Below are 11,917 nucleotides of genomic sequence, written 5' to 3'. Positions count from 1 at the left end.
TGTATTAAAGAGCCAGAGGCGGTTTCAGCTGGGTTGGTATCAAAAGGGTTAAAGATGGACAATACGTAAGATGAGAGAGATTTGTCAACCATTCTAAAGGTTGAAAGAAGTACAAAGTGATGTAGATGAGAAGAGGTGAAATAGAGACTAATAATTCAGAGGACAACTGCGAGCTACTACAAAACATCCTGCTGTTAGTGACAGACCAAATTGATAGCTGGTGCCACTACCCATCCAGTTGGAAGGGTGGTGGAAAAGTAATGTAGATAGCACCATAAAAGCTCACAGACTGTCCTGGAAAGGCCAAAAGAGAGGAAGCCTCAAAGCTAATTGTAGAGAGTAAGCGAGAAGCATAATTTTTTTAATGTTCTGTGGTATGAGAATCAGAGGCATGAATGAGGTATTTTGATTTGAATGGTAATGCATGAGAAAAAAATTGAAATTTCGTTCGAAAGAAGTGACCATAGAACAAAAATAGCACGTATTATTATTGAAGAGAAGAACTGGTCTGGAAATGCTGTTACAAGAGTTTGTTGAATGAGGAGAATGCATGAAAGAGAGTGGGTTTACTTCCAAGTAAATCAAGTAGGGAATAGTCATGTACAGTGATAGTGTAATTAAGAGATGAAGGCAGGGAAAACAGTTGATCTGTCAAGGGTAGTGGCTGAAGGGATTAATAACCTGCTTCAACAGAAAAAAAAATATCTGTTGAAGTATGATATGAGTTAGTCATTTGAATAATCAATCAGATAATGCAGCACATGTGGTGTAATGCCATCATCACCATCAACTGCTGCAAGTGCAACAGGGATACATTAGAAAGCTGTAACTACAGAGTCATCAAACCAATGGACCAGGCTATAAAAGTTACTGAGAGGTAGTACAGCTGATTAGAATCTGAATTAACCTTGATGTGATGGCGTTATGCTTTATGCCTCTATATTGCTCTTTTCAAATTCAAACAACCAACTGCTAGCAGTTACAGTCTCTCTCCCTCCAACTACTTCCTTTTCATCATCATCACGCTCACACTCATCTTCACATTCTTGATATGCTTATCTTGAAGCTCTGGAGAACGCATAGAAAAATCTCTTTAGTCATTCAGGAGAGAAGGTAAATTCTCTTTGTAAAGTAGTTACCCATCAAATGGAAATACTGTAGGGTAGAGAAGATACTTCAATTTTGTCATGACCATGAAGGATCATGACAACCTCTCCTGTGCTGGTGCCCCAATACAACGCATCCAGTATACTAGTAAAGTAGTTGCTATTAGGAAGGGTTTTTGGCCATAGAAACTATACCAAGCTGTAATGGATGTGCAAGACATGATCTTCTCTCTCATGGGGACAGTAATTCTAAAGAAAAGTAACTCAAAAGAAAAACTGGTTTGAATCATGAGAACATGAACTAACAGTTATCTCATAAAAATCAGAAAGCTATAAGACAATGCATTATTAATTTGAAGGAATGTGAATAAATAAGCATTACACTTGACAGAATAATCTGATTACTAAAGGTTTAAAGTGATCAGAGTTTAAGACTTTCCATCAGTATTCTATGTTTATTTATGTTCTTAATACAGTTTAATAATGACAAAGTTATTTTACTAAATTCTTCATTACTTTCAAAATGAACTGAAACAAAGGCAATACATGCTGACACAAATAGAGTAACAAAATGTTAAGATACAATGTTATAGAGTTTATACTGAAACATTAGTACATTGGCTCATTTAGCTGCTTTACTCTCAGGCAAGAGATAAACATACAAATTTTTAGTTATAGACTACAGAAAAGTTTTTGAATTCATTACAAAAATGTAACGAAATATTTAATTGGAGATAAAATTAAGCTGAATTTTTGAGAAATTAGAGTAAGATGCGAGAAACATTTAAGTTAAAAAATTAAATTCCTCTCATTGTAATAATATTTCTGTTGACAAAGTCTAGATAAAACGGATGTCTCTTTTAACTGATAAGCTATATAAAATAGTGAAGTTCAATGTTTTCATTTATCTTTATTGGACAGTTTATTGTAGAAGTGTCGAATTTCTTTGGATTAGCTGTCAAGATTCAGACAACTAAAATGCAAAGATAGAATGAAATATAAAAAAAAGTTGGTGTCATAATTTATCTTAATTTTTAATTTGTGTTTGTGTTTTGATAATTAGTTAAAACACTTTTTTTTTTTATTATTGTAAACAGGAAAGGGGAGGCATTCATACGATATATTATTGAGTTCTACTTGATTGCCAAAGGATTTTAATATGAGGAAGACTCTGTGTGTGTGTGTGTGTGTGTGTGTGTGTGTGTGTGTGTGTGTGTGTGTGTGTGAGAAAGTTGAAAAACTAAAGCGATTGCATCTTGATAGTTATTGTGATAAGAAACACATATCCACCCCACCTCCATTTGTGCTTTATTATTAATTTTGAACTATTAGGTAGTGAGCTTGCAGAATCATTTAGCACACCAGACAAAACACTAAGATTAGGCTGGGCAAAGTTCAGAGTGCTCTTACCCCTGCTTGCAACAAAGGACCTCACTCTCAGAGTGAAAGGCGGATTGCTTGATGCCTGTGTGCATCTCTCAGCTGGGAGAGGGATTTGTAATACACATGGCAAGTCTTTGATAGCAAATAATATATATTATTGTTATAAGATAACAAAGTAAATGTAAATACAGGGATATATGATTTTAATGCTTACAATCATTCTAACAGAGTGTAATTGTCACATTTGTATTTTTGTTCTCAAACTTATTTTAGTTGAGTTTTTTTTCCCCAAGAATTTATGCAAATTTTAAAGGTAAATGTTTACAATGTATTTTCCCATATTTAGCAATAAATTTGTGCCATGATATTAATGGGTTTGAAATGACCATTTGTAATTCACTCATACACTTTTTTTTGTACCCTCTGTATTTTTTTTTTTTAAATGTGTATTCAAAATATCACTGTCTTCATCACAGCATCCATTTGATGCTGGTATGGTTTAGATAAGCATGCAGCATAAAATAATCATTTGAGTTGGTCCCCACATCATCATGTCCTTCAAAACTAACTTTATGATTTTTAACCTCACCGCTTAGTTCCCATATCTTTCTAGAAACAACTTTCAACTGGGTATTATAGAAATTCCACATACTAGAACAGTTTTTAGTGCTTAAGTAAAGGTAATCCTTTGATATCGGAGTCATTACTAAAGAAAATTAGGTAATTACTGTCTCTAAGATTTTATTCAAGTTTCTGATGTAAAATAAAATTTTCAAATTGTATAATGAATTTTACCAAGAAATTCTAAATTCTTTTCTTGAACAACACAATTAGTAACCTCATGCCATCAGCATTGGGTACATTTTTAATTAATTTTCTCAAAAGCTTTAATGTTTTCACTGTTGATTTAATTAGGGATTTAATGAAATACAATTTTGAAAGACGCTTTTAACTTTATTTGAACAGTTGTTAAACATGCAAAGATATTTGTCTTAGTGAATCTGAACAAGCCATATACAGTTTCTGTTGTTTGTTTTCTATGGTTTTCAGTCTTGCTTAAAACTTTATGGTTTTTAAATAAAACATAACTCTTGTTATTTTTGTAGAGGTCATTCTTTTCTGACTTATGCTACTTTGAATATTTCATGTCATATCTGTAATCAGAATCCCTTTTTGACAGTTTCACAGATAAATTTAGAATCAACTCTAAGTTTCTTTTGTGGATCAGATCTACATATGCACACATACAGATGCATGTACATGCTGCCTTTTCTCTCAATAATAAATATAACTATGTATTTTTTTTAAACTCTCACATAATGTACACCTTAACATTTTCTATTAAAAAGAAAATTGACAATTTATTTTTCTGATTGCTTGCCATTTGTTTATCTTATTTGTCATATTACATATCTCCATGAAGCTGTTCTTTTAATAGTATTTTCTGGAGTCAAATATTTTTTTCCTTTCACCTTTAAGAATTATATTAAAAATTTTGTTTTAAAAGTTTAGATCTGGTCTCATATTTTACATGTTATCTTCTATTTTAAAGCTTAATATATTTTTAAGAAGAAAAATTATGGAAATAGCATTTGACTTTTGTATAATAAATTGTAACTATGAATTTGCTTTTAATGGCTTCCAGCAATATATAGCCCTCATGTGCTTATCGCTGAAGAGGAAAAAATAATTGATGATGTGGACGGGGAAGAATTCGTCTTCAAGGAAAAGTATGTCTATGTTTTTTGTCAATATTGTTTTCTAAGTTTTCTAAGTTTTTCATTTTCAATATGCTTAATACAAATTTTGTGTTTTTTGATAATTAAAAAAAAAAAAATTTGCTTATATAAAGTTTTGTGATATATCTAGAACAGAATAAGTTGAAATTTATTGCATTTTTTGAAAGTTGCAACTGAGTTTTAAGGTGGTTAAATAATAAATAGCAATAAATATGATCCAAAACAATTTTTACACACACTGAATTCAGGTGTTAGCGTGTTTATTAAATGTTAATGTAACTTTTTTGCCAAGTTACTTTGAAGGCTACTAGTAATGTGTGGGGTGCAGTGAATTCACTGCAACCTATTATGTAGTCAGGTTATTGGTGAGCAATAACAGTCTCATTTGCAGGTTAGCCTGGGGAGGTAGGTTATTAGAAACCCAACAAGATAAAAGGCAAAACCTGCTGATAATACAGATGAACCCAGCATTGGGTTAACAAGTATCTACTACTTGTTAACCCAATCTGATAATACTTGTTAACCCAGTGTAGGGACTTAGAAATACATGATATTGTGAAAGAAAACATAATGAGATCATTCTGGCAGTGATTCACATGAAGTTTTTGTCATTAAAATTCAGTATGCTCTGCTCTGGAATTCAGGGCAGTTGATGGCCCTTTCTCTGCACCATATATCGAGCTGGAGGTTGAATTATCTCTTACAGTTTGACTGATTCTTCCAAGTTGATAATATTCTAATATTTAGACTATTGATAGGACTGGGGTCCTTATTGTAAAACCATCAAAGGTATCTCATATGAACATACATCAGAAGTTTGCAACTTTAGATGAGAATGACTAAAACTGTGAAGCAGTTGAAATAAGTTAAATAAGTTATGGTGACCGTAAGATTATAAAATTGAAATCATTTTGCTATATTGTCATATAATGTATATTGAATATTTGAATATATTTACAAATATTTATATCGATCAAATTTTATGTATGTAAAACTGAATTTGTTCCTATTTATATGAGACTGTTGCATGTGTATGTGTTAGAGAGAGAGATAGATAGATAACCAATTTGCATACTCTAGTGTATGAGAATTGTAATGTGACTTTCTACATGTTAAATTAGTCAATACTGCAAACAGCATGTGCTAAAGCCTCCATTTCAAACATATTCAGGACTAATTTTGTTAAACCAGCTGCTTGTCCTCATATTGATAATGTATATAGTCAAAGGAATATAGTGAGATGCAAAACTTCAGTTAATGGAGATTATTCATCCAATTAGTAGACAGAATCTCCTTCTAGGGCTGTTTCAAAAATTCTAGAGAAAACCACGAAGTTAATAATGTGAAGGAAATTTTGGAAACTATAGAAAATGTTGCATCATGGAATATCTGCTCTTCAAGATAATGTGATATGTTTTGTTTTTAGTCTTCAAGTTTGATGGTGAGACCAAGAGCCATTAAAATGTTACAGAATGACAGTTATTGTGTGTGTGTGTGGATCTGATAACTTTCAAATATCTAATGACTTATATTTATTGTATTTAATGGACCTTATATTATTTGAGAGGGAGAGAGAGAGAGAGAATATAGAAGTGTTGTCAATCAGGTCCATGGTGGACTTCTATATTGAATGACATCACTAATGAGGAAGTAAAGTAGAGTTGTTGGTATGGAGAAAAGTGGGGGCTGGGAATATGTATGAAGTGGTCATTTGGTTAGGAGCTGTATGTTGGAGGTTGATGTTCAAAGAGGAAGAGTAACATTTGTAACAGACTCTACATCAGTTGAAATAGGAAAAGGTGATGAGGGCCAGGTCAGATGAAGAGGGAGAAATGAGAATTTAAAGCAAGATATATGCAGGGGGTACATTCACTGTTGCACAAACACATGTACAAATGCAAGGTGTTTGATTGACTTCTGTATAAGATATTGTAATGAATTATGCATTTATATCCAACAAACATGTTATCTCAGAAATTGTCGAACTGGTGTGGATTCATTGTTTATTAGGTTGAGGTGTCAGTTTTAATTTGATACAAACAGCTTGTTTAGACTTCATTCATATATTTAAGCTGCTGTCGACACTTTCTCTTCTCACAGAGATGTAAATCTACCAAATATTTGTTTCAGGACAAATATAACATTGCATTGTTTATTCTTATTTGTAGGGGACTGGTTGACACAGTGTACACTTTGAAAGATCATCTGAAAGAATTAAGTCTGGTGCGTAGTATCCCTGTGTTTGTCTCTGTCTGAAGTATAATTGATACAGATCTTTCGGTTTTGTTTATTTTCTCGCATTCCATTCTTTTATCATTTATTGTGGCTATCCGAGATTTTTTTGCTGAAGCCAAATGAATTTTTTGCAAATATATGCTAATTCTTTTTCATTTGGTGAAGCCTAAAACCAATTCTATAATTCTTTTTTGAATACTACATCATTTTTACACTCCCTTTGAAATATTATTGTAAAGTTTTAATTAATTTCTCAATCTTGTGATGTAAATTTAGTTATTTAGTTAATTACATATAATTTTTGACTTGGAATTAAGTTTGTAACTATTCGTTTCAAATTTTGGCCCTTGGCCAATGAGTTTGGGAGAGAGAATTAAATGAATTACATTGACTCCAGTGCTCAACTAAAGGATGAAAGGCGAAGTCAACCTCAGCAGAATTTGATCTCAGGATGTAAAGACAGATGAAATGTCATTAAGCATTTTGCCTGGTGTGCTAATGTTTCTGCCAGCTTGCCACCTTCATTAAGTTTGTGACTATTCTGAATAGTTACAAACTTAATTCCAAGCTCGTAGATATATTTTTATTGTATGATGTTGTCTAAAACGAGTATTTTTGTTGTTGTCTGCTGAAGAATTAAATTGGAGACTTATTAAAAAAAAAACAAAAAAAAAACAAAAAAAAAACTTTTCAGTATGTTTACTGTTGTGATTTTCAAATTAAGTACATTAGGTGATGAAATCAGCACTCTAATTCATTCTAGTGATGATAGAAAATATAAAATGCTAGTTCATTATTTGTCTTCAGCTTGTACTTACCAGTGTTGGCATTGTTTTATTTGTACCAGAATCATTAGTGTTGGATAAAATGCCCTGAGTATTTGTTCTGAGTTCAAATCCTACCGAGGTTAATTTTGCTTTTCATCTGTCTGAGATTGGTGAAATAGCTTTGCATTTATGATTTGTGCTTTCATCTGTATTTTTCCTTTCACATCCCTACTATTCTCATTTGAGACATGGACACTATATAGATGATATGTTAAAATAGTTGAGAGATTTCATCAGAAATGTCTAATGTGTATATTAAACATCAGTTGGGAATCTTTTACACCTGATTCTGAAGTGCTAGAAAAGGTGGACTGTTTCAGTATGAAGCTCACCTCATCAATTACCATATACAATAGGTTGGTCATGCCATCCATTTTTATGATTTCAGGTGTCCGAAGTGATTACTCTATGGAGAATTATTTGTTGGTAAGCTAACTCAGCACAAACCAAAAAGCGATTTCATGACATCACAAAAAAAAAAAAAAAAAGACCCTTAGTTCTTAAACACCAGCACTGTTTATTGGGAACATTTCACACTGGATAAATGCACATGGCAGTCTATAATTAGAAGCAATGGCTGGCAACTGAAGAAAATCTGAATTTTCTATCAAACAGTGAAGCATAGTGTTTGAAAACTGTTGGCTGTGAAGGTCTGCATGATAGAGGGGCCCAGAGATAATCTTACTTGTACTGTGTGTGTGGTTGCATTATTCTTTCATAGCTATACTTGTCATTCATCTAAGGTTACAGTGGGAGAACAACACTGGATGCTTATATGTATATATCTCCAACAGCATCAGTGAAGCATTGCTGTCCATTATATCTAAAGGTGTGTTCATCCACAGCCTGGCTGAAATTTTCTTTTGGATGAATGCTCAAGGACAGAGCTATTGTTATTACTGTGTGTGTGTGTGTGTGTGTGATAGGCTTCTTTCAGTTTCCATCTACCAAATCCACTTACAAGGCTTTGGTCACTTCAAGGCTATAATAAAAGACACTTGCCCAAAGTGTCATGTAGAGAAACTGAACCTTAAACCACCTAGATGGGTAGTGAACTTCTTAACCACACACTGATGCCTGTGTACCTATGATGTGTGTATGTATATGTATGTATTCACTCACCCTATATATAGACCACAGTCAGTTTCAGCAGTGCTGTCTAGACTCCTTAAAAACAGCTTGTTGGTGTGGAGTTGTTTGACCCAGCTTCAAACTCTTTCTTGCTTACTCATTAGTCATCACACTATCTCTTTTACAGGAGTGCTGGAGGAATACGTTAAAGTAACCTGTGTATAATTTATACATCACATTGAAGCATGTTATAAGCCTGTAGATTTTGACCACATGTATCTCCTGGTTTTTAGCTTCTAGTCCTGTACATGCAACTACCAGCTAGTCTCGCACATCAATCTCAGTATTCATTGTTTGGGAAGGTTAATAAGGGCTGTTCTATAGGATGTGAGATATCCTTACCAACAAATGATTACCAAGTCTTTTTACTAGGTGATTTTCCATTCAGTAGTTTTGCATGGCAGTTGTTGGTATAAGTTTTAGGAGACACTTGCGCAGTGCTCAGTTCATAGCTCACTTAACTATATTGCATTGCAGTTGTGTTGCTTGTTTACATTCCAGACTCTAGGTCATCTTGGGGAGGAGTTTTTATGATGTTGATGGGATGACCTAGCATTCAAGCAGTATATTACAATAACAAAGTTTTTTGCTTACTGCTTACAATTTGTATTTAAGGACAGCTTGTCTATTAGTCTCTGGTTGACAGTTCTCATAAGCCTTAGATAATCTACAGATTAGTCACTGCTTCTGGTTAGTGAATTTACTATTCACTTTGCACTTTTTCTTAGTTTGTTGATATTTATCATAAAAGTGGTCATCCATTATGGTTGTTTTCTGTTCTCATTATCCCATCTGTTGATGAATGATAATTGCTGTACAGTATATTAAAATATTCGATGTCTAAAAATCTGTCGGTTGTATCTTAGTTACATAATCCATCACTAATATGAGATTGGTAGGTTTTTCTTTCAATTCAAGTTTTATTCTTTCATGTTATAATTCTCTCATGTAATTGTTTATTAATGCAGATGGTAAAGATTTATTTAAGTTTTGTTGTGAATTGTGCTTCCAGTTCATATTCTTCAATCTCATTACTATTCTTAATTCATAATTAGTTACTGCTTGTTTGTGTAGCGGTAGTCTGTGCCTCTCAGTTTTATTATTGCCAAAGAGCTTCCCGCTTTCCTGAAATCTTTCTTCCACCTCACCCCTATTCACTTCTCTTCTACTTTTCATTTCCTATTCCTTCTCCCCATCCCTCTTTCTCACCTACCTAGTTTCTCTCTCCTACTGCTTCCTGCCTTTGTAAGCACACTCATTGTTTTGTGTTCCCCATCACTTGCAGCCCATGTTCAAACATAAAGAATGTCTTTCCACCTTTTCCCTGACATTACAAACCTGAAGAAAAACCCTACCTGAAACATTGGATACTCTCTTCCCTGAAAATTATTCATTCTTTTTGTTGCTTTCTATAAAGTCTTGCTAATGCAGCTGTATGTATGTATCTATGTATGCGAGTGTATTTAAAATGTATTTGTGTGTGCTTGTGTATGCACATACATGTGTCTGTATATGGATTCCTGCATATGTGTACATTTCTGTGTATGTATATATATGTATGTGTGTGTGTTTGTGTACTAATATATATAGGTTTGTTAAAGCATCCTTTACTTCATATATTGTCCTTTGCATGACCAATTCAAAAATAAAATTTTCTGTATGATATATATGTTGTTTATTTCTGCCTGCTCACAACTTTCTCTATCTCTCCTCCTTCCCCAAGTTTCTCACTCCCTATGTCCTTATGTTATGATTAGTGTCCATGCAATAATTCACCATCTAGCAAAAAAGTTTTCTTTTCATTTACTTGTGATCTCTTTTGCTCTAAAAGTGTTACCTTTAGTATTAATTTTGTGAAAGTAAAAGCAAATGTATGAAATAAAAATTTGAGGCATTTTAGCTTTCACTTTCTTATTGTTTTGCATTCTCTTTCAATAAAAAAAAAATTTATGTTTGTGTATATATATGTATGTATCTTTTATGGTATCACACATTTATATATTGCTCAATATGATGGTAGAAGGTACTTCTTGAATGATATGAAGAAATGTCTGTTTTGTGTGTTATTGCAGGAACAGAAAAAACTGCGCAAAGATTTGGATGAAGAAGTAAAAGCAAGAAAGAAACTTGAAAGCATTTTACCTGTCACTTTGAAGAATGCTGGTCATACAACCACCTGGGAAGAGAATATGACATAGTTCTTGTTTAACTACATGCAACCTAATTATCTGTTGCCTCTCTACTTGAAATGACTGTGCCTGCTCCTTATGGCTGTTCCTTTTAGTTTCACTTATCAGTGTCATGATGTTAATGTTCCTTGCTAAGATTTTTTTCAGATTAATGTCTGCATTTAACCACAGCCAACACACACACACCTACACAGACACCAGTACATCTGTGTGTACATGCACATACACATGCATATATTTTTCATTGTGTACATACATGTGTATGTAAATATTATGTGCTTGGTGCATCAATGAGACTGAAGAATGAATTCACTGGCAGCAGTGTCTTAAAAACATTGTTGTTGAACAAAATCATTCTTTACTTTCATAATATTCCATGAATTTATTTGGAACTTTTTCCTTTTTTTTTATATCTTGAAATCTAAATAAATACCTCTTAGCAATATTTTTCTTTTCAAATGTTTGAACCAATAACTGTTAAAAACTATGTAATCTGAGAAAACTAAACCTTCGGAACTCGTATTCTTTCTGTAAAAAAAGTGTCTGTTGATAACAAATAGTACATTGTAACAGCCAAACAATTAAGGAAGGTCAAATACATTTGTAAGATTTCTAACCAGAGATGCATTGTGTAATTGGTTATTGTGAATGAAATTTTGTACATTTTTAAATCACATGTAAGCAATTATTCATTTAAAGTACAAAGCAAATAAAAATAAAAATAATTAAAGATTTTTCCATGGATTTTTTACATAATAGAAAACCTCATTTAATGAAAGAAATATAATTTAATCATTTTCACCAGGGACTGGAATGTAATTAAATATTTATTTCATGTAGTTTGTATATTGTTGTTTACTCAAACATATTTTAGTTAACATTTTGCAGAAATATTCAGATAACTTATGATAGGTTTGAATTAAATATTATAAAAAGGAAATGCTTCCACCCCCTTTGCTGACAATTGTAAAATTTTTATATTTTCAGATGACAAATAGTTTTTGTCTAAATTTTTAATAAACATGTCTTACAGAAATGAAGTCAAGTTTTTTTCCCTTTCAAATCCTTTTATTATATATTTCACAGTTTAACTGATATCAAATACTGCTACAAAATATTGCAAAATGTTCTCAATAAATTTTGCAGTTTTGAAAACTTTAAGTACTTTGTAAAATCCAAATGTTAACATTCTGATATCATTTGTAATTAATTCATCTGTTGGGAACTGTAATGAGAGAAGGTTGTGTGAATGTTTTGAATGTATTCTTGCTGACAAACTTGAAAAAAATAAATATCTGCTATTTTTA

The 11,917-nt window shown here is 32.4% G+C and overlaps 1 protein-coding gene across 1 annotated transcript in view; it reads left to right on the top strand.

The window, feature by feature from the left end:
• The window catches only part of LOC106874470 (rho guanine nucleotide exchange factor 7), a 146,341-nt gene extending 134,691 nt beyond the window's left edge, over positions 1 to 11,650 (top strand). Inside the window, exons 16-18 of the mRNA XM_089348360.1 lie at positions 4,135 to 4,219; positions 6,397 to 6,451; positions 10,494 to 11,650. Coding sequence (XP_089204486.1) covers positions 4,135 to 4,219; positions 6,397 to 6,451; positions 10,494 to 10,619 — 266 coding nt within the window. The 3' untranslated portion in view covers positions 10,620 to 11,650. The remainder of the gene's footprint in view (positions 1 to 4,134; positions 4,220 to 6,396; positions 6,452 to 10,493) is intronic.
• Positions 11,651 to 11,917: the final 267 nt, after the last annotated feature.

Source organism: Octopus bimaculoides, chromosome 3 (assembly GCF_046866305.1).
Source record: "Octopus bimaculoides isolate indiv1 chromosome 3, ASM4686630v1, whole genome shotgun sequence".
Classification (NCBI taxonomy): Eukaryota; Metazoa; Mollusca; class Cephalopoda; order Octopoda; family Octopodidae; genus Octopus; species Octopus bimaculoides.
Note: the sequence above shows the minus strand (reverse complement) of the source record. Positions and strands in the feature narration are given on the sequence as shown.